Consider the following 24,341-nt stretch of genomic DNA (forward strand, 5'->3'; position numbering starts at 1 on the left):
TGAGGTGGAGTGTGAGGAGATCTTTGTTAATTCGGTCTAGGAGGAATCTTTTTGTGTGAAGTTCATTTCTGATTAGGGCCAGTTCTGTTCTTTTCAGGATCCGTTTGGTGGCTGCAGAGTTGGAGTGGAATTTCAGTTGGAAAAATGTGGGGATTAGATTTTGATCTCGGCAGTTGCGTAGGAATGCAAGGTCGCATAAAATGGAAGCTCTTTGGACTTCAAGTTTTTCATAGGTCCTGGTCAGATGGCGGATTTCCTCCCCGTAGAGGTTTGATATTTGTTTTCTGAGGTTTTCGCAGGTATTTGTATGTAGGTCTTTGGTTGTTTGGGTTTTCTCCCGCGTAAAATTGGAAGTGTCTTGGCGACGTTTCGACGAAGTCCCATTCATCATCTTCAGGTGGTGTTTTCAGCTTCGTGCTTTGAGCAGCAATGTGTGGTCTTAGCTGTTTCTTCCAATAACAGAATAATCAGAGAAGCCATCGAGATAGAAAAACGCCCACACAGCATGAACAAGTGAGATGATACCTCCCGCCTACCAGCCATTTGGAAACCCGCCCTTATTGACAAATGACTCCCTAACACAAAAAATGATACCAGACCCACACTCACAAAAACCACACAGGAAGTCACCACCACACATCCACGCAAAAAACAAACCCAAAGCCACACCGATGACGAGGCACGACCACAAACCAGAAGCCAGACCACAGCTGCATCATTAGCCACTTTAAACCCCTCCAATCCATACATGAAGCAAACTGACACCCTCCATGAAGAGGAAGCACGACCACGAACGCGAAGCCAAAAAATAGCAAGGCAGCCCAAAATCTTAAACCCCTCTGCAACTCAGACTAACCTGAGCACAACCAAACAGAACACTCCCCCAGCCAATCAGAGCACAGCCAAGCCCCTAACCATTCAGAACACACCTCCACCCAATCAGAACACAGCCAAGCTCCCACCCAATCAGTTCATACCCCCACTGGCAGTTAAAAGGAAGAAACAGCTAAGACCACACATTGCTGCTCAAAGCACGAAGCTGAAAACACCAGCCTGAAGATGACGAATGGGACTTCGTCGAAACGTCGCCAAGACACTTCCAATTTTACGCGGGAGAAAACCCGAACAACCAAAGAATAAGCGAAAACCTCAGATATACATATATATATATATATATATATATATATATAAATGGAATGAATAAAGCGCGTTCACCAGGAGAGTTTAAAGTTAAAATACTTTAATTAAAGTATTTTACTATATTAAAAGGTTGCCAAGCTTTCGTTGGGAAAACTCCCCAACATCTTCAGGGCTGAGAGACCGTTTCTAACAAGGTGATTCAAACGGGTTCCATAGACGTCTGCGCGTGGTTCCTAGACTGTGCTAGCATTCCCTGCTGAACAGCTGATAGGTGGGAGGGGGAATCGGAGTAAAGATTTCTTCCGTCGTTCTCTCGAGCACTTTTGTTCACATTTCCGTCGACCTCAGGGGGTATTGTTAAAGTTATGTTCCACCCTCTCCCGGCAGTACTGGCTCTCGTTCCAGTGGGGGGATTTAGTTTGATTGTTGATAATATATATATATATTATTGAATATATATATATATATATATATATATATATATATATATATGCATGTATGTATATATTCGTAGATTTTCACGGGTACAGGTATGCAGGTCTTGGCGTATTCGGGTCTTTTCCCGTGTAAGATTGAGAGTATCTTGGCGATGTTTTGACGAGGTCCCACTCGTCATCTTCAGGCTGGGATCTTTGGCTTTGTGCTTGTGCGAGCAAAGTGTGATTGGAGCTGCCGTCTCTCTATAAATATTGGTGTGTGTGTGTATAGTGCTGGCTTAATTGCTGTAGGTGGGTTGGTTGGCTGTGTTGGAGTTATTGTTTGTGGTTTGTTCAGCTGTTTCATAACACCCTGAGTAACTGAAGTGCTGGCTGTGTGCCCATTAGTCTTTTGTGTTGTAACGACCTGGGTAATGGGCTGTGTGATGACATCCTGAGATCTAGTGTAGTGATATCCTGAGTTCTGTGTTGCAACATCCTGGGTGGTTGGCTGTGTTGTAACATCCTGAGCTTTAGCGTTGTAACCTCCTGAGTTCTGTGGTGTGATGTCCAGAGCAGAAGGCTGTGATGTGACATACCAGGCTTTGGCTTGGCTCCGAGTTTGCGGTCTAGCTCTGTGTTCATGGCATGTGTCCATTTGCTTTGTGTGGGGGTTGGAGGGAGGTGCAGCAGCTGGTGATGTCATCGTGGTTTGGCTTCTGGATGGTGGTTGCATTTTGTCTGAGGGATGGGTTTGGGCTTGGGTTTGGGTCTGGTGAGAGTGAATGGAGGTGGTGTACTCTGTTGTTCTGGGTCCGATGTCAGTTTTCGTGGCTAGGACTCGTTTGTTGATTAGGGCTAGTTTCCAGATGTCTGGTAGGCAGGAGGTATCATCACATTTATTCATGTTGTGGGGGTGTTCTTCTATTGTGTGTGTGTATGTATTTTAAATAATGCATATAATCAGGTTTCAGGGTCTTAGCTTCTGCTGTAAGGATCAAATAAAACTGTGTCCAATTGCTCTCTCTGAACAGTAGTGCAAGTTCTATGAATGCCAAATTTTAGGAGGCACCATGAAAAGACTTTAGAAATTCACATAAAAAAGTGAAAAGAAATAATGGTGCACTCTATGAGCCAATATTGCCTGGTCATGATTAATTATAATTTTGAAGAATTGTTTTCATTTTTCAGTGTTTGGTTTTATAACAAACATTATTGTGTAAAAAATGGTGAAAATGTCTGAGAAAATGAAACAATTCAGGGCTGAAAATTTTAAGTGTAAAGCTCAAAAACTCCACATACAAAAAAAAGTATGAGGCCTCTTTTTGAAGTTCCTGAGAAAACAAAATCAGAAGATGAACCAAACCATGGAGAATGCCGGAACAACCTGGCTAGATAGTTTAATTTATCTGCTCAGCACAAGTGTAACTAACTGTCTGAGCTTATCATAGTTCTTCATGTCATCAATCACATTTAAGAATATGTGTTTTTCACGCTTTGATGGATTAGTGACAGATGTAACAAGATGGATATAGTAAGGCTCACAGGTGTGTTATTATTTTGTAAAGTAACAATTCTGCAAATTCCTGAGGCTGAAGTGAGATTACTGGTTCTTGCAATAAAGAAGTATGATTACCTAAAAGAAGCGCAGGATGATTCTATAGGCATCTGACTGGGGAAAGAAAACATTTAGCTCTATAACAAAAATTCTATAAATATGGGGATTATGAAAATGCAAACTTGTCAATCATTTGAGAGCAGTTATGAGCTTTCATAAAGCAAAGTTGTACTGATATACTTTTACTGAATTCTGTCAACTTTTAGCCCATTACTAAATGAAATCTGGACCTTATTAAGAAATCCTTGACACTAACTGAAAAGCATAAGTAGCACCTCAGTCAAATTATAGAGGTGAAATTGGTGTCAGGTATAACAACCTTAAAAAAAGAAAAAAAAACAGTAGAATTAAATTAATTATAAACAAATTCTGCAAGTATTTTAAAGGCTTAATAATTCTTTGAGAAGATGGTAGTGATCTAAGAAAAATTGGAATAGTAATATTCCTAAAACTAGATAGCAATAGCAATAGCACTTAAGACTTATATACTGCTTCACAGTGCTTTACAGCTCTCCCCCTAAGCAGTTTACAGAGTCAGCATATTGCGCCCAATATTCTGGGCCCTCATTTTACTGATCTCTGAAGGATGGAAGGCTGAATCATCCTTGAGCTGGTGAGGCTTGAACTGTCAAACTCCAGTCAGCAGAATTAGCCTGCAGTACTACATTAAGTTCAGTACTACATGAACTTAAATGGACTCCAGAAGATGGTAGAGGACAGGAAGCCCTGGAGGAACGTTGTCCATGGGGTCAGACACGACTTCGCAATTAACAACAACAACTACATTCTAACCACTGTGCCACCTTCAAGATCTAAGACAGAGGTCCCCAACCTTTTGTGCACCAGCGACTGGTTCTGTGGAAAGAGTTTTTTCTATTGAAATATTATTTAAAATAGGTTTCACCTTTTGATGGGAAACATCCAAATGAAGATAATGCTAAATGTGTGGGAAAAGTTACTCATTTTAATCAACAAATGATTAAATTGCTGAAAAAAAACTCCAATTTTCATTCATAGTGGGAAGCCAGTTAATATAAACAAAATTGATGGCATGACGATGGCACTGAAAAGAGCTGGCACAAGGAAAAACAAACAGAGCCTCTGGGAGCCTCCCTTCCTCCATTCATGTTATTAAAACAGACAGAACTAACTGATTACGTTGATATATGAGGAGAGAATCCATTTTACTGTCTGGGCTTGAAGGACCAGAAGATTTGCTATTTTCAGACTGCTAATCAATTGGTGGGATAATCAGCATAAAGGCTCACTGAGAGTAATTTGCTTTCTGTATCTCTGGTAACCATCCTATGTAGGCATCAAACACTTTCTTCAAATCATTAAGTTTTACAGAGATAATTGCTAATTGCTCAGACAAGGCTATTATAGTCTACTCTAAGCAGTTAACAGACAATGTTTAGCCAAAAAAAATCTGAAGAGTGTTCAGGAAGTATTATTTAACTCATCAGCTAGAATCTCATTGGAGGTATAGAACCAAATATTAGTGTCAAAATTTGCAGTGTGCTTGCTGCAGGCAATATTTTCTTGGAAGTCATCACTCCACAGGAATATGTCACCCTCACTGTGAAGGGAGTTTGGTATTTTGATGCAGTTTGAATCTGCTTATAGAATTCCAAGCAATTAAATCTACAGTTGAAATTTTTGAGGTAAGAAGGTAATTAACGTTTGGTTGTTTTGCTGCTTCTGATGGTTTTAAAGTTATAGAGCTGGTTCTGTGTCTCTTGTTTTTGCTTACTTATACTGCAGGAATTTTTAAATAAATATAATAAAATAAACAAAATATTAAAATGGATTAGAATAAAATAAGTGAAAAAGAGAAGGAAACAATAACAGAAGTCAAATAAAATGAGCTTGGATGGAACTTACAAAAAGTACACATAGTTACTTTTATCATTTACAAGACATTTTAAAGATTTAATTAGTTTCAGAAAGTTACTCTGTATCCCACTTAAATTATTTCTGAGTGTCTGATGAAAGACTGAATTACTGAACGATAAAAAGGTGTTGAGTTATATAAAATGGATGTGGTAAAAATGTAAAAAGTTAAATTAGAGTTAATAATTTTTATTATTTGAAAATAATTTTATAAATAATATTTGAAAAATAGTAGACAGTCAAAACAGCTATCATATTAATGCAATGTTTGATTGTATTACTAAAATATGATATTTGGCCTATATGAGATTGAAATTTCTTCACACTATGGTTGTATACTTGAGAGATATTTCTAGATTGTGGTATGTTATTTAGTCTTTCCCAGTCTGAGTGCAATTCATATATTTGGACTTCATTTCACAGAATTAGTCAATCCTAGAACCACATTTTAATTTTCAGGGCCTTTCCCCCCTACATCACAAAAAAGAAAAGCATATTTAAAAAAAACCTAAGGTAAATATTAATTTAGTAAGTATATCCTTTATTTTTATTTTATCAAATTTTAAAACCATCCATCTCCCTCATAGAAGATAAAATATTACAGGTAAAATATTAAAAACATGCACTGTAACAGATAGTCCTCCTCTTACAACCTTTCCTTTAATGACTGTTCAAAGTTGCAACACTGAAAATAAGTGACGTTGTTGGTAGAAATTCTAGCCCACTGAATAACACCAAAGAGCAAGTTGAAATTAGACAGAGATTTATTGGCTACAACGGTTTGCAAAGCGTGGTGGACTCCAAATAAATATTTGAGCCACACCTAGTCACAGCGAAAACACACATTATATACATTCTATCCCGATGCCTTGGCCCCTCCTCTGAGGTTACAATCTTATCAGGATCGCCTAAACAAAATACATTATCCATGCCCCTTACTATTTTGCTTCATCAATTCCCTTATATGTACTTTATCATGAAATCTTATAGCTCAGTGTGGAAATCCTATAGCCTACATGCAGAACTCTTACAAGGTACGTGTACATGTAGAAATTGTGTGGAAATCTTGCAGTCTACGTGTAGAAATTTTGTGTAGAAATCTTTCTGTCTGCGTGTAGAAATTTTACAGAGTACGTGTCACTTAACTTTACTTTTTATTCTAAAATTTTATTCCTAACAGATCCACCCTTTTTCTTTTCATACTTAATAAAATTTTAGAATCTTCTTAAATTCATTTCAATCTCTTCTTTGTGATTATTCTCTATTATGTCTACTTTGTGTTTGATTTCCTTAAAGGCTAACAGTGCCTGTATCTTTTTCTCCTGTTTGATGCCATCCATTATACTTGTTACAGTTGTATGGACTAAATTTTTAATCATAGGAATTAGGCAGGGCAAACACATTAGTCCTAATAGTATTATGCCCACCATGAATAATGCTTGTTTCCAATTGCGAAAGATTCCTCCCAAAAATCCCCCTTCATCTAAAAGACCATTCCAAGTTTGGACTGGAACATGTACAAGTTGTCTCATTTCAGTGGTTAATTGCTTCACCACTGCACCTGTTTCATCTATTTGTAGGCAACAATTTGTTAAGTTGAACTTTCCACACACACCTCTTTCTTTAGCTAATATATAATCTAATGCTAATCTATTTTGATACACAGCCACTCTAAGCTTATCAGTAGTTTTTGCTAAAATATTTAAAGCAGTATCTATTTTTCTTCCAGCTAGTTCTAATACAGCTTGCAATCTTATTATTCTGTTTAACATATAAATGGGGGTTCTATATCCCCATGATCCATCTTCAGCCCATGTAGCAGGCCCATAAACACATACAATCTTCTCTGGTGTCCATTCATTTCCTCTCATTGTTTCAACATTACATGGTATATCTGAGTCAATAGATCTTTTATAGCGATTTAAATGATCATAAACAGGAATCCCCAAAGTCTGTTTAGTTCTTAGGGGTAATAAAAAGAAAGATGGTTTGATCCATCCTAAAATACATGATCCACCCCAATTACTAGGTAAACTTTCATAGGCTTGGTTACCACAAATCCAATACATATTATTTGGGGCTATCCATGTACTGTCATCTGTTTTATTTAAATATGTCCCCCATCTAGTGAAGTTAAACTTTTCTGGTTTACTTTGATTCCCTACACTTGTCCATTGCTCATATTTATCATTCTAGTATCCTAAACATATCAAATCTCCAACCTTTTTTATTCCACTTCATTTGAAACAGTTTTTCCCTACTAAATTAGTACTTAGGGTCCATATAATCTGTTGGTCATTTCCAGATCGCCCTGTGATATTTCGTTGTTTAGTCATGTTGTGGAATATCACTGGGTCTGCTTCTAATGCTTCCCAAGGCCATTGTTGTCCCATATTAGTTCCTCCACATACAAAGCAATTTTTAATGGTCAAGGTTTTGGCTATCTCTTCGGCCACATCCATAAACAAGTTACTTGCTTTTTCACTGATACCTATTTTCTTTTCCAATTGTCTTAAAGTATTATAAACTGACCATCCAATGGTTTTTTCTTCTCCTGCATATATCTTTTCTTTCTTTATAGTAATATAAGTTGATGGATCTGTTCCTGTTCCATCTATCCCAAATCCATAACTTACTATATCAGGATGGTTTTTAGTGATTTCCAGCTCCATCATATTAGTACCATATACTCTTTTAAATTTAGTAATACCATTACATCCTGGATAACCTCCTCCAGTGTAATCACACACACAACTCCACCCTGAACATTTAATAGATCCTGCACAGGGTAACCATTGATTGAGGTTTCCATTTGCAAAGTTCAAATTGGTGGGACATATATATTTATGATTTTGTTTATAGGCTGAGATCCAACTAGAGTCTCCATACTTTGTGGCGAGATAAGATAAACTTATTACTGTGCATGCATCAAATTGTATCAAAGCTTTTTCTGTCCCCTTTTCTAATATTTTTGTAGAATTGACGTATATTAATCTTCCTTCACCTTCAGGGCTCTGTCTTGCTCCTACTTTAGCTAAACCCACATATATACTAAAATTCAAATATGTTGGCATCGATGGATCATAGCATTGTATCTTTTTGTCTCTTCCCTTACAAACTGAATATTGTGTTTTATTTAATTGACATATAGATTGAAATATACACCCCTTTGGTGGCATTGGTAATGCAGGCTTCACATCCTTCTGCTTCTGTTGCTCTTCTATATCACTCCCTAGAGAGGGAGAGATATACAGCCAGGGACAAATATTCACATTTTATATTAATTTATATTAATTATATTTTATATTAATCTTCTTCTAAACTGTGATATTTTATAAAGGCTTCTCGTTGTTCTTCCTGGACTAATTGGATTGAAGGAATATCTTTTAGAGCAGTGGTAGTCAACCTGGTCCCTACCGCCCACTAGTGGGCGTTCCAGCTTTTTTGGTGGGCGGTAGGGGTTCAATCGAGCTGTTTAAATTTTTGGATCCATTGAGCCCTCCGATCGGCTCACAGAGCTTTCCAGCAGGCGCGGGGTGTTAGCCTCAGCTGTGCGACCCCCCACGGAGCTCTCGGAGGCCAGAGAGCCTTGCTGAAGTGCGCCATCATTGCGAGGCTCCCGTCAACTTTCTCGACGATCCGGATCGCAGCAGAGGCTGCGCAATGAGATAAAACTGCAAGTGCCTCATTTTCGGCTTCGGGGGGGTGGGGGGAATTAAAGGCACAACGAACAACAAGCTTCCTCTTAGAGCCCCTCATGGCTGGGAAAGCCCAGCCGAAATACAAGCGGCCGCTAATGTTTGGTGCGGCCGCCATTTTGAGAGCCGCACAGAGCCCTCAGTCATAGAGATTTCAGGCATCTCTGACAAAAACCAGGCTCTCTCTTCATCCTGCTGTGACAGGCACGGATCGGGGACAAACCAGACTCCACTGGGCATTCCCTCAATACCAGGGTAGAGGCCATAAAGGCTTTCTCTTCATTCCTGCTTGCCCAGGACTTAAATTGGACATGGAAAAACGATTTGAAGATATTTTGAAATTGAAGGTGTATGACTGGATGAAAAATCCTTTTACCGCAAATATTGAAGAGGCTGATATAACTTGCCAAGAAGAACTGTTAGAAATTAGATATGATGAAGAAAGTAAACATAAATTTGAAAGTGGTGGATATGAAAACCTATGGCAAAGTAAAAAAAATGCCTGCCTTATATCCAAATATGTGGAAAATGATATTCAGTTTATTGATACCTTTCCCTACCTCATATCTTGTGGAATCAGGCTTTAGTGCTGTTAATCATATTATGACCAAAGAAAGAAACCGCCTGAATATTTCCGAAAGAGGAGACCTTCGTTTGTTCCTTACAAAAATTGAGCCAGATATCCAGTATTTAGTTTCGCAGCATCAGCCTCAGGGATCTCATTAATAATTTAATTAATTAAATGTAATTTCATCAGACTTCCTGTTTCTACAGTGGGGCAAAAAAGTATTTAGTCAGCTACCAATTGTGCAAGTTCTCCCACTTAAAAAGATGAGAGAGGCCTGTAATTGTCATCATAGGTAGACCTCAACTATGAGAGACAAAACGAGAAAACAAATCCAGACAATCACATTGTCTGATTTGGAAAGAATTTATTTGCAAATTATGGTGGAAAATAAGTATGTGGTCACCTGCAAACAAGCAAGATTTCTGGCTCTCACAGACCTGTAACTTCTTCTTTAAGAGGCTCCTCTGTCCTCCACTCATTACCTGTATTAATGGCACCTGTTTGAACTTGTGTTATCAACCTCAGTCACACTCCAAACTCCACTATGGTGAAGACCAAAGAGCTGTCAAAGGACACCAGAAACAAAATTGTAGACCTGCACCAGGCTGGGAATACTGAATCTGCAATAGGCAAGCAGCTTGGTGTGAAGAAATCAACTGTGGGAGCAATAATTAGAAAATGGAAGACATACAAGACCACTGATAATCTCCCTCGATCTGGGGCTCCACGCAAGATCTCACCCCTTGGGGTCAACATGATCACAAGAACGGTGAGCAAAAATCCCAGAACCACACAGGGGGACCTAGTGAATGACCTGCAGAGAGCTGGGACCAACGTAACAAAGGCAACCATCAGTAACACACTACGCTGCCAGGGACTCAGATCCTGCAGTGCCAGAAGTGTCCCCCTGCTTAAGCCAGTACATGTCCGGGCCCGTCTGAAGTTTGCTAGAGAGCATTTGGATGATCCAGAAGAGGATTGGGAGAATGTCATATGGTCAGATGAAACCAAAGTAGAACTGTTTGGTAGAAACACAACTCGTCGTGTTTGGTAAGTAATTATTATTATATGCTTTAACTTGCTATAACTCTGCTTTATAAATTTTATAAAGTAAAGTTATTTCCCTACTTTATAAATCACCATTACTGTGGAACCGGTGGGCGGTTAGAAAATTTTACTACTAACAGAGATACAAAAGTGGGCGGTAGGTATAAAAAGGTTGACTACCCCTGAAATAGAGGAAGAAGAAGATGATGAAAAATCCATGAAATATTTACCCCCACTTTATAATCCTAATCTACCACAACCAACAAATGTACAAATACCTATTCCACCACCCCTACCAGCTCCTGTGACACAAGCCCAGGGAGCTGTGAGAGGTGGACCCTATAAGGTATTAGTAAAAGAATTGGAACAATTGAAGAAAGATATAAAGAATTTTCCCTTTAAGGATAAACCACTACAGGCTTTTCCTTTAAGGGAAGTACCCAATGGAGTAGATGGCCAAGGACAGGCTCGTATCAGTTTTGTACATGATCCTTTAAAGGCATCTGAATTACGTGCCTTTAAGAAAGAAATGAAAAGCATGATAGAAGATCCAATAGGGGTAGCAGAGCAACTGGATCTGTTGTTAGGAGCAAACATATACACATGGGATGAATTAGGAGTGATACAGAGCACGTTATTTACAGCAGAAGAAAGACAGTTAATTCAAAGAGCAGCTCATTTGGTCTGGACTAGGGAACATAATCCCCAAGCACAGGGGGCAATTTTGGCAGATGTAAAGTTTCCTGTAGTAAGACCAAATTGTGATAATAATAATGCTGCAGATAGACAAAACATGGAAGATATGAGAGTATTATTAATAAGAGGAATAAAAGAAGCTGTCCCAAAAGCACAGAACATGAGTAAAGCTTTAATGATAGAACAGGAAAAAGAAGAATCTCCAGCTACATTCCTCCAAAGACTGAAAGACGAAATGAGGAAGTATTCTGGAACTGATCCAGATGACCCAGCAAATACTCCTCTGGTTAAAATACAATTTGTGGTAAAATCCTGGCCAGATATAAGTAAGAAATTACAAAAATTGGAGGGATGGATGACTTGTTAAAGGTAGCACAAAAGGTATATGTGCAAAGGTATATGTAGAGAAATTTAGGCAACAGAATAAAATGATGGTTGCCACAATAAACCAAGTAATAAAACAAAAGGAAAAGAATACAGAAGGAAAATGGATATTACCTGATGGATAACAGGTGTTGAATAAAGCCATAACACGTGAAGTAATCCAAACACTACATGAGGGTTTTAGAAGACGTGTTTCTGAAAGGTATGGCTACAGGAGAGTTTTCACTGTTGTGAAACAAATAACGGCCGGATGTCTCATTTTGCAAGAAAGTTAATAGGCAAGCTCTAAGAGCAAAGGAAATTGGGAGAGGAAAGGAGCTCATTGGCTTTTGAACAGTTCCTTAAAATTATAATAATAGTTATTTGTTTGCCAGGAGAAAGTATGAAATGAAATATCTGTATGTGAAAGTGTTTATACAAGCAGTTTGAATGGAAGTAAATTTGTGACTATGCTGATCCTGTGTGTGTGTGTGTGAGAGAGAGTTTCTCCCCCATCCCAGACTGTGAAAGAAACAGTAAACTGAAGATTTTTTTTGTTATTACTGTAAAAGTGAAATGGAAAATGCATGTGAAGAGAAAACTATTTTGTTAGTGGTGAAATTGTTGCATAATTTCTTCTTCTTTTCCTGTCTCTTTCCCCCCCCACCCCCAGCCGGCTGTGTTGCTTTAAGAGCGAGAAAGACAGAAAAGAAAAGGGGGATCTGATCTTTTAAACTTTTTTTTCTGCTTAGAATTCTAGTTTGAGGAAGGTGAGCTGGATGTGAAATTTAATACCCATTCTTGCAGTAAGAAATAAGGTTATTTTTTTTTAAATGAAATATGAGAAGAACTGGAATACACCTATTTAACCATTAACCAATAGAAATGACTTTGAATTGATTTGTTTAGATTTGTAAATGATTTAACCCAGGGGTAGTCAACCTTTTTATACCTACCACCCACTTTTGTATCTCTGTTAGTAGTAAAATTTTCTAACCGCCCACCGGTTCCACAGTAATGGTGATTTATAAAGTAGGGAAATAACTTTACTTTATAAAATTTATAAAGCATAGTTATAGCAAGTTAAAGCATATAATAATAATTACTTACCAAACACGACGAGTTGTGTTTCTACCAAACAGTTCTACTTTGGTTTCATCTGACCATATGACATTCTCCCAATCCTCTTCTGGATCATCCAAATGCTCTCTAGCAAACTTCAGACAGGCCCGGACATGTACTCGCTTAAGCAGGGGGACACTTCTGGCACTGCAGGATCTGAGTCCCTGGCAGCGTAGTGTGTTACTGATGGTTGCCTTTGTTACGTTGGTCCCAGCTCTCTGCAGTTCATTCACTAGGTCCCCCTGTGTGGTTCTGGGATTTTTGCTCACCGTTCTTGTGATCATGTTGACCCCACGGGGTGAGATCTTGCGTGGAGCCTCAGATTGAGGGAGATTATCAGTGGTCTTGTATGTCTTCCATTTTCTAATTATTGCTCCCACAGTTGATTTCTTCACACCAAGCTGCTTGCCTATTGCAGATTCAGTCTTCCCAGCCTGGTGCAGGTCTACAATTTTGTTTCTGGTGTCCTTTGACAGCTCTTTGGTCTTCACCATAGTGGAGTTTGGAGTGTGACTGAGGTTGTGGACAGGTGTCTTTTATACAGATAACAAGTTCAAACAGGTGCCATTAATACAGATAATGAGTGGAGGACAGAGGAGCCTCTTAAAGAAGAAGTTACAGGTCTGTGAGAGCCAGAAATCTTGCTTGTTTGCAGGTGACCACATACTTATTTTCCACCATAATTTGCAAATAAATTCTTTCCAAATCAGACAATGTGATTGTCTGGATTTGTTTTCTCGTTTTGTCTCTCATAGTTGAGGTCTACCTATGATGACAATTACAGGCCTCTCTCATCTTTTTAAGTGGGAGAACTTGCACAATTTGTAGCTGACTAAATACTTTTTTGCCCCACTGTAGAAACAGGAAGTCTGATGAAATTACATTTAATTAATTAAATTATTAATGAGATCCCTGAGGCTGATGCTGCGAAACTAAATACTGGATATCTGGCTCAATTTTTGTAAGGAACAAACGAAGGTCTCCTCTTTCGGAAATATTCAGGTGGTTTCTTTCTTTGGTCATAATATGATTAACAGCACTAAAGCCTGATTCCACAAGATATGTGGTAGGGAAAGGTATCAATAAACTGAATATCATTTTCCATATATTTGGATATAAGGCAGGCATTTTTTTACTTTGCCATAGGTTTTCATATCCACCACTTTCAAATTTATGTTTACTTTCTTCATCATATCTAATTTCTAACAGTTCTTCTTGGAAAGTTATATCAGCCTCTTCAATATTTATGGTAAAAGGATTTTTCATCCAGTCATACACCTTCAATTTCAAAATATCTTCAAATCGTTTTTCCATGTCCAATTTAAGTCCTGGGCAAGCAGGAATGAAGAGAAAGCCTTTATGGCCTCTACCTTGGTATTGAGGGAATGCCCAGTGGAGTCTGGTTTGCCCCCAATCCGTGCCTGTCACAGCAGGATGAAGAGAGAGCCTGGTTTTTGTCAGAGATGCCTGAAATCTCTATGACTGAGGGCTCTGTGCGGCTCTCAAAATGGCGGCCGCACCAAAATTCGCGGCCGCTTGTATTTCGGCTGGGCTTTCCCAGCCATGAGGGGCTCTAAGAGGAAGCTTGTTGTTCGTTGTGCCTTTAATTCCCCCCACCCCCCCGAAGCCGAAAATGAGGCACTTGCAGTTTTATCTCATTGCGCAGCCTCTGCTGCGATCCGGATCGTCGAGAAAGTTGACGGGAGCCTCGCAATGATGGCGCACTTCAGCAAGGCTCTCTGGCCTCCGAGAGCTCCGTGGGGGGTCGCACAGCTGAGGCTAACACCCCGCGCCTGCTGGAAAGCTCTGTGAGCCGATCGGAGGGCTCAATGGATCCAAAAATTTAAACAGCTCGATTGAACCCCTACCGCCCACCAAAAAAGCTGGAACGCCCACTAGTGGGCGGTAGGGACCAGGTTGACTACCACTGCTCTATTTCATTCTTCTCTTCTTCTTGTAAATATATTGAGGTTACTTTATGAGGGCTAGGGCCACTCATAGTCAAGGTGACCCATTTACCTGAGTTCCAAATTAAAGCATAGTCTAACTCATTGACTAATGATTTACATGTTTTCCTTGACACATACTCATATAAATTCTGACAAGCAAAATAGTCATTTGTTCCTAATCTAGGCCACTCTACTTTTTCATCTTCCCACCAGACAAAACAACACAAATTAACCATATCTTCCTTGGTTATGTCTAGCTTATTAACTATTTCATTATACGGAGGTTTTCCCCAATTACTCAATAAAATCCCTAATGGACTTTCTTTATCTATATTTAACTTGGGGTTCCTTCTTATTTTTCTCAAACACTTCTTTCCTGGAGTACTCCCTGTGTTGCCCATACTGGTTTACCGTCCTGTGTATTCTAATTGAGACTTCACATAAATTCCTTAATTCGTTCCCCCTGATCCCCCTAGATATGCACTCGCATATCAGAGGTCCACTTTCGCTAAGTGGATATTTGGGATGTCACAGACACACTGTCTCAAATTCACACAGGCCTACCCAGTCTTCCCACCGACTGCCTAGGCAGTGTATACTGGCCACCCCAGAACACTTACCTAGGTCCGTGCACTGAGTTGCCCAGTTCCCGGAAGCCAGCAACACACACACGGGTTCAATTCATATCTCTGTCTAATAGCAACTCTATTGGTTCGCCGAGGAAAGCGTTGCTGCTCCTTTACCAACAAAATGAGATAGACTGTCGAAATCGACAGGGCATGCCTTCCACATCACCTTCTGGATCTGGTGCAGACAAACGATCCCGGTCTCGAGCCCCACGTTGGGCGCCAAAACTGTTGGTAGAAATTCTAGCCCACTGAATAACACCAAACAGCAAGTTGAAATTAGACAGAGATTTATTGGCTATAACGGTTTGCAAAGCGTGGTGGACTCCAAATAAATATTTGAGCCACACCTAGTCACAGCGAAAACACACATTATATACATTCTATCCCGACGCCTTGGCCCCTTCTGAGGTTACAATCTTATCAGGATCGCCTAAACAAAATACATTATCCATGCCCCTTACTATTTTGCTTCATCTATTCCCTTATATGTACTTTATCACGAAATCTTATAGCTCAGTGTGGAAATCCTATAGCCTACGTGCAGAACTCTTACAAGGTACGTGTACATGTAGAAATTGTGTGGAAATCTTGCAGTCTACGTGTAGAAATTTTGTGTAGAAATCTTTCTGTCTGCGTGTAGAAATTTTACAGAGTACGTGTCACTTAACTTTACTTTTTATTCTAAAATTTTATTCCTAACAACGTGACCATTTTTCACACTTAATGACTGTTGCAGCATCCCCATGGTCATGTGATCAAAATTAAGTATTTATGAATGTATTTATAATGGTTGCAGTATCCTGGGGTCATGTGATCAATTTTTCTTACCTTCTGCAAGCAAAGTCAATGGGGAAGCCAGATTCGCTTAATAATCATGTTAACTAACTTAACAACTGCAGCAATTCACTTATCAACTGTGGCAAGAAAGGCCCTAATATGGGGCAAAATTCACTTAATAACTGTGTTGCTTAGTAAGACATTTTGGACTCAATTGTGATAGTAAATCAAGGACTACCTGTAATTTCCTACTACCCTTTCCAGGGAAAGAGACCAGGAAGCCATCACTGTAGAAATTTTTGCTTCAAGGTGTTTTTGTCACTTATTATATTGTACTTTATTGGTTAGTTACAAAGCAAAGGTGGAAAACCTGTGACTTGTCAGATGTGGCAGAACTGAACTTGCTTCCCGGTGAATCCAAGATTGCCAGGAATTCAAACATGCAGTAATGCATATACTGTAATCTGTTTACAAATCCTCCATCCTCATTTAGGAATAACCAATCAGTTTACTTCCATATGCACAGATCAGAAGGGCTCGTGATGTATCCTTTTAAGGCTGTAATTTTTCTTCTCACTCCCTTGGGAGAGCAGGTTCCAGAGAAGTCGACGGGACTTTGTTTTTGGTAGGCATAGAGCATCTGCATCGAGTAATTAAATCCTGCCTTCTGCTGAATCTCTTCTGCGTACACACGTTCAACTTCCGATGCCTCGTATCTTGTGAAGGAGAAACGTTTTCCGGGCCACCCTCTTTATTATTTTTGAATTTTTCGCGGTGCAGAACATTCCGGCATATTGGGCAAGAGTTGGGAAGAAGGGGCTGAACGTGACTGTGGATGTAAAGAAACCACCTTGTGAACAAAGCTCTTGTCTTATGGCACAGGCTAGAATAATGGCATAGTTAGCACTAGGTGTGCACGCGCCATTCCGCAAATATGTTTATTGCCTTAACATTCCTTCTTTTTGCCGGCATTTAGCTATTCCAGGGTTGGAAGGCGGGGGAGAGAGAGAGAGAGAGAGACTGGCTCTGCTGGCGGAAACTTGCTCCCGCCATTGGCAACGCTCCCTCCTCCGCTCTCCTCCGCAAACCAAACAAAGCGAGAGGGACGGGAGCGGCGGCTCCCTGGAGGGAAGGGAAGTCGTAGCTTCTGCAATCCCGCTGCCAACAGTTGCGCGGAGAGTAACGAAGGCGCCCCTCCCGAGAGGCGTTTAAGGCAGCTCGGCCTTTTTGGTTTCGCGGGCGCCGAAAGGCCTGGGTTGACGAGGACGCGCCCGCCTTCCCCCTTTAATACAGCTCAGCTCTGGCTAGGCGGGCTTGAGGTGAAGTTGGCTATGTGGTGAAGACGGGGTGGGGGGAGGGGTGCGGGAGGCTGGGGACTGCGGCTCTTTCTTGCCCCGGGCAGGCGCGCGTTGCAGCGGGGCTGCGCGAGGCGGCCCCCGGAGAGCAGAAGGGGGGAAGAGGGCGGAGAAGGGGAGACGGGCGTGAGGAGAAAGCAAAAGAGATGGCTTGGGAGAGGAGCAGAGGTGGGAGTTAACGGTGCGGTGTAAGGCGGGAGAGATGCGGCACGGCGAGGGGGAAGGAAGCAGAGGCGGTGGGTAGGCTAGGAATGGGAGGCTTTCCCGATCCCTCTTTGGGCTCGGCTCTCCGGCTTCAGTTTTGGATGGCCGGCTCCTCGGTTGTAGGGAACAGGACGAGGGGGCGGCTCCTGAGGGCATCTAAGCCCGCTTCGCTTCTGGGAGAAAGGAGGAGGACAGCTGGCTTTCTTTGGCCGCGAGTGTTTTAGCCGGCGTGTCAATTATTGAGGAGCTAATCAGCGAGAGCTGCCGGTATCAGATGTCCCTGCCTGTTGACCCACAACGCAGCTCGTGCTGTGGTATTTATGTGGCCAGCTGTCTTTTGATCGCGGTGTAGATCTCAGACTGTGCCTTTCTAAGTGGGGCTTTATGGGTGAGATGTAGGGTGCTTTTCTCATTCCATTCTCTTTTCTTGATTCTCTATTCCTCTCAGAGCATCATTAATGCTGTGTTTTATATGTAAAAGTGGTATTGCATTCCTAGCGACTGTGTGATGTATACTGTAGAGGTGGGGAAGTCAAAAGAGAAAAGCGATTATTTAGATCCAAAGAATGAAAAACCTGAATAACAAATATCTGTTAGTGTAGCATTGTTGATTATGAGATGATGTGGGATTTCTGTTGATATGTACAAAATGAGTTTATGTTTCATTTCCAATAAATTCTAAGGCTATTCTGAACAAATCACCAGCAATTAAGATAAAATTGCAGCAATTATCAAATATATAATTGCACAGATTATGGAGAAGAAAGGGGGCCTGTACTTAATTGTAGTCAGGGAAAGGCCAACTTGTTAATTTGATGATCAATTACTATTTATGGTTAATTTTCAGAATAGTTAATTGAAAGATGCAAATATTTGGAAACTCTATGGGAGTTTGTAAAGAGTTTGTTACATAATTAAGAAACTGGGAGAAAGACTAGAAGAAAAATTAGCTGTCTCCATCCCTTTTCCCCAATAGAAAATCAGATTTTAAACTATGCTACACTTTCTTATACCCAAAACACTGCTTAGAACTGTACTGGAAGAGCAGAAAACATTGTAAGTTAATATAGTAAAATGTTCACTAAGACATTTAACATTCTTAAAAAGAAATTAAAATACAGATTTATTTTTAACTTAACTGCCTACCTGAAGAAAAGAGATGAAAAGCATAAAACAATAAGAGAACTTGATGTGAATGAAGGCTAGCACCAACTAAATAGCTGGCAATTGAATTGTATATATAATACAAGTAGTCCTTGATTAACAAACATTCATTTAGTGACCAAAGTTACAATGGCACTGAAAAGTGACTTATGACCAATTTTTACATTTAAAATTGTTGCAGCATCCTGGTGGTCACGTGATCAGCTGGCATGTATGTTTGACAGTTACACTAGACAGCTGGTATGTATTTTTGACAGTTACACTATCCCAGGGTCACATGATCATCATTTGCAAACTTCACAGCTAGCTTCTGACGAACAAGTCAGTTGGGGGAAGCCAGATCACTTAATAACCAAATGATTCACCTAACAGTGGCAAAAGCATTGTAAAATGGAGCACAACTCCCTTAATAACTGTCTTGCTTAGCAACAGAGATTATGAACTCCATTGTGGTTGTAAGTCAAGGATTACCTGTAATGTATCCCTCCACATCACTACAATTATGTGCAATTAGAATTCATTTATCTAATGAAGTGTATTCTACTCCATGAAGGTTTATGCCACAAGCCTTTAAGAATTATTGTAAAAGGCAGTAAGATTATCATTGTTATTTGGCACTTATAATTTCTAAATTTTTGGAATGTTCTACAGATTTTAAAAGAAGCCAGTGCTAGGTTGCATAATGCCAAATGGAAACAGAAATGAAGTAGGAAGAGCAAATTTCTTATAAATACGTTGTATGACTGGATTCACAGTTACTGTCTTTTCATGTAGATTATACCAGCAGGTGATATCTGGTTAGTATCTGGTTAGATATGATATAAAGAAGGATATTAAGCTAAGCTGTGTCTCATTAGACTTCATGATACTACAAGCTAGATTCTAATAATTGGGTTCTATAATCTTGGTAAATAACACATACCTTTTAGGTGTGATGGTTGCAATGCCATATATGACCTCAGCATCCTCCTCTCCCAAGGTACATATGGTGCCCATTCTCCTAGTGTTCTTGCAAGGCCCTTAAGACCTGGTCTGTTACCATGTCTGGGTTAATATGTTTATTGGATCTCCTGTGATGCTTCTTGATTGTTATGGTTCCCTGTCATGTTTTTATCTACTTTAATTGTATACTCCAATGTTGTAAAGCCACCCAGAAACTTTTGGATTGGGTAATCATAAATCTAAATAATTATTTTTATGTAACCAGGACTAAGCTCTGTTCAATGCAGTAAAAACAGATGTGCAATGGATCACTGGTTCTGATAAGCATTTCTGCTCAGAGCTTGAATTGAAAATGACTAAATTATTCCTATAAGTTGTGTCATCTTTAAGTAGAACTGGTATGCAGATATGCTGTCACTGCCTGTTTACCTTTCTCTCTGATGAGGGAGGGAGGGAAAGGGAGAGAGAGAGAGGGAGAGGGAGGGAGGGAGGATTCTTTTCTATCATAGTACATTACCATATTGTGCCAATACATTTTTCAGGATTTGAATTTAAGTGTATAAATGCTTTCTGTACAAGCATTTTCTCTGTAATTGGGAGGTGCTATGAGGGAAAAGTGCTTATAATATGCCCTGTTGTATATCATCTCAGTAGTGCAAATAGGGCAGAACCTTGTATAAATTCAGCTCTCTATAGACTACTCACAGAATTAACAAGAGGACTTGCCAGTAGAGAGTGTTTATTGAAGTAAATATGTTTTACAATCTATGGAGCTCTCTCATAGTGTAATTACCAAAACACATTTTTAAAAACAAGTACTAAATTTAGCATTCCTCTAAAAACAAATACTAAATTGAACATCAGAACTATTTTGTTTTAATCTATGCCTATTTACATGTAGCATTTCATAGATATTTTACTTTGACTGGATTATTATAGAAGTATGACCCTCTTCTCAGCTTACACCTGATAATGAAGGCTGCCTGCATGTTTATGCATACTTAAAAAGAATTTAACCCAGTTGAAATTTAAGTAATCTTTGTTAGGAGTGGATCACTTACAACAATTTATTATTTGGACTAAGATATAAGAGACACGGCTAGATGCAATGCTATACTGTAAGCATTTCTTAATTCAGTCCTATTGGTAGACTAATTTTAGATCTACTTCTAGGTTATTGCACAATTTTTCATAAGATTTGTCTTACTGGCCTTTTTTCCAGTCTTCAGAATGACTCTGTTTATTTGCTTAAAGTCTGTGGGGGAATTTGGAGCTTGATTTTGATGTAAGACCGGTGGAAAAATACAGGCATGCTAAACCTGGAACAATTAGTTTGGGTACAGTAAATGTTTTTCTTTTTTTTGGGGGGGAGCTATTTTATATGGGTGAGATGCTATTTTTTCTTTTTGCAATCATTACATGTTGTCCCTTTGGTATTCTTTTCAACAAGCATTGCTTTGGAATGGTACTGGAAGAGCAAAAACAGAAGCTTAGTGCAGGGGCCCTCCATGAGTCATTGTTCCTAGCTTCTGAGGTAAACTTCCACTTGCTGCTTTCTTAGGAACTGGAACATTAAATGTGGAGAGGAGAGGAGAATCTTCACCAGAGATGTCAATAGCTCTGTGAAGCAGTAGATATGAAATTCACTGTGCGAAATTCAGGGTTTTCAAGTAATTTGGTGAAATTTCTCTGCATTTTAAAAATTAGTTATATATTTCCACAATTTTTGAAAAAATTCTTTCCACCTTTACCTTCAGATTAAATCCTGTATCTATTACCCTTTCACAATTTCAGATTTTGTGATTAATTGGTATTTGAAATGTCCTGAAATAGATATTTTTAGTTTGTTTTTTTATTTTTAAAACATACAGTAATGAAGTAAAAAAAATATTTTTGAATATCAGGCAGGCACAACAGTACAACACCATCAGGCCAAGTTTCAGTGTTAATTTACATGTCTCGTAACATTCAGTTTATTTCTAGCAGGCTTCATACAGTATGTTACTTCATGCTTAGTGCCATTGCTGTCCATCTTTATTTAATAAAGATACATGATTGAATGCTTTTATTTCAGTATAGTACAGTTTTAAAAAGCTGTAATCAATCATTTCTATCTCAAAAAGAGATACCCTTCAAAAATATTAGTATTTATTATTTTGCACAGTACTAAGAAAAGAGCCATTATCCCTTAGTATTTTCAGTAGAAAACCCTTTAACCTTGTCAAATGAATAATTTGGTAGTAGATTCTAACAGAGAAAGAAAGTCTGCTAGATTAGATTGTGTGTTTTTGCAATGTAATCCGCTTCAATAATCTTAACATTTGAGAATGGATGTAGATCTACATGAATATCTATGAATCTATGGTTGTACATAATGAAGCTGAATATCATCAATATAAAGCTGACAAATAGTTTCAGACCTGCAAAGGATCAGTTCCAGCAGGTTCATATAGATATTATATAATATAGAATTTGGTAGATGATGGCCAGTATAGTAATTTAAGAGATAAGAGCTGAACTACTGTATATAAACCAGACCATTCATGTACTCTAAAATGACACCATGGTAAATCATATTAGAAGACACACAAATCCAGGAATATCAGTGGGGACTCATTCCCTACAACTACCCACCCCGTTTTCCTGGAGATTATCCTACAAGGTGACCAAAATTCTTTCTTTGTAAAATCTGATTCTAAAATCCAGTCTGAAAATATTGTAGAAGTGTTTGAATCTGTAAAAAATAAGGTTTTTTAAAGTGTGTTATTCCTTTAAACTGTAAATGTTCATTCAGGTGGTAAATTCTGATTCTTCCATCCAGTGTTTCAAGAAGGTAGTCTTATCAAGGAAATATGAACATAATTTGAGCAGCATGAGTTGCAGAATAATAATGCAATAAAATGTATTTAATTTGTAAACCCTATTTTTATTATATAATAGAAATATTCTGATTTCAATACTTTGCATTTGAATATTACCCTTTATGCTTAATGTTGCAATGCTACCAGTTGAAACTGGCTAGTGCGCACACCCACACTCAATTGCACAACAGCAAAAAAGAAAAAAAGTACCAGATTGTATTTTAATCTAACATTATTGCTATTGCTATTACAAAAAACAAGTATGAAATTGTGCTTAATAAAATGAAAATGCATACTAATAATAGTTTAAGAGCAAAATAGAAAACTTTTGCCATGAGGAACTTCAGAAAATTGTTCAAAACCACGATGAGTTATGTAATTTGGATTTTTAAAAAGAGTTAATCGGTCATATTAATCATAGTTTAGGATTTGGACAAATTCAATTTTAATAATAGAAACTGAAAATGAGTAGCATGTGCATATAAACCAGTACATGTTAAACTACTGCTTTATTGTATTTGCGATTAAGAAGAGGATGCAGGTAGTGTTCGACTTACAGTCACAAGTGGGACTGGAAAGTGATCTGGTTGTTAAATAAGTCATGCCTGATTTTACATCCTTTTTTGCCACAGCTTTAAGGTGAATAAATGCAGTCATTAAGCAAATCTGGCTTTTTCCGTTCACTCTGATATTCAGAAGTCCCCCCCCAATAGGTCACAGATGGCGATCACATGACCCCAGGATGCGGCAACTGTTGCAATATCAATGCTAGTTTGCCGAGCATCTGAATTTTGATCATGTGACTCTGGGGACACTGCAATACTTAAGTGTAAGTGCAAGGATCAGCCATAAGTTACTATTGTAACTTTGAAATGAATGGTCATAAGTCGAGGATTGCTTGTAATGTATTTAGAGCAGCAATACATCTGCAGGTCAGACTTCCTAAAATTTACTTGAGTAGCATTTGGCTTACCATCCTGTACCTACTTGATATCACTTAAAGAGAATTTATAGTTGTTTATGCAGGATTTGTTTTTAGATGGTGAAACATATATATAATTTCACAGAAATGTATCCATTTAACATACTGATCAGTAATATAAGTACAGTGAACGATACTATGGTTAAAACAATTGATTTAAAGGGGCATACATTTAAAAGATGCATGTAATTGTTTGCTTTTTCAGATGCAAAAATGTCTACAGAAGCTTCAAGACAAAAAGGAGTGTGGCGACAGACAAGAGCTCTTTTTTATAAGAATTGCTTAATTAAATGGAGAACCAAGAAGAGTAGTGTTCAGGTCAGTTGATCTGCAGTTTTCTAAGATTTGAAGAAGTTAAAAGATTAATCTTTTGGATGCTTTTAAATAATTGTTAATGATAATGGTTTTAGATATTTATTTTAGTTTTAATTATGCTGTCCAGAGTCACTTGTTTGTGAGATGGGCAGTGATATAAATTAGCTAAATAAATAAATCATTTTGTTTATTGATTTGAGCTCTGTTTTAAATTGTTACATCAGAATTATTCTTAGGCTTCTATGTCATTAAATGATTTTATTAAGGATAATGCTTTAGTTTGGCAATTTCAATATTTGTACAAGTAGTCTTCAACTTATGACCACATTTGGGACAGTTGTGGTCATTAAGTGATCATGCAGCTCATTAAGTGATCACATGAGGATGCCTTGAAGGGGAAGAGGCTCTGGGAGTCCTTCCGCCACTGGCTCATGGAAACCTCCCATGGACCAGGAGCTCTCAGCTAGCTGCAAGTTCACCGGTACGTGAAATGCTGAAGGAGGTTGAGCCCTTTCCCTATACCACCATGGCTGGGAGGCCGTCTCTCTCCCCCTGCACCACCATACATGGGCCAATTTATTTTTGCCTTTTTCTGCAGCTGC

The 24,341-nt window shown here is 38.8% G+C and overlaps 1 protein-coding gene and 1 long non-coding RNA gene across 8 annotated transcripts in view; one reads left to right on the forward strand and one right to left on the reverse strand.

Annotated features, from left to right (window-relative positions):
- Positions 1-11,870, reverse strand: part of LOC120300033 — a 50,351-nt gene extending 38,481 nt beyond the window's left edge. The window contains exon 1 of the long non-coding RNA XR_005554530.1: positions 11,575-11,870. This is a non-coding gene — a long non-coding RNA (uncharacterized LOC120300033). The remainder of the gene's footprint in view (positions 1-11,574) is intronic.
- Positions 11,871-16,928: 5,058 nt separating this feature from the next.
- LOC120299983 (ATP-binding cassette sub-family A member 5-like) overlaps positions 16,929-24,341 on the forward strand; it is an 82,970-nt gene continuing 75,557 nt past the window's right edge. The window contains exons 1-2 of one of the 7 annotated variants that reach the window (XM_039325397.1): positions 16,929-17,235; positions 23,630-23,742. In XM_039325397.1, the coding sequence (XP_039181331.1) occupies positions 23,638-23,742 (105 nt within the window). In that variant the 5' untranslated portion in view covers positions 16,929-17,235; positions 23,630-23,637. The other 6 variants (XM_039325395.1, XM_039325394.1, XM_039325393.1 and 3 more) reach the window with 6 other exon arrangements.

Source organism: Crotalus tigris, unplaced genomic scaffold (genome assembly GCF_016545835.1).
Source record: "Crotalus tigris isolate CLP2741 ecotype Arizona unplaced genomic scaffold, ASM1654583v1 scf7180000024337.5909745, whole genome shotgun sequence".
NCBI classification, from domain to species: Eukaryota; Metazoa; Chordata; class Lepidosauria; order Squamata; family Viperidae; genus Crotalus; species Crotalus tigris.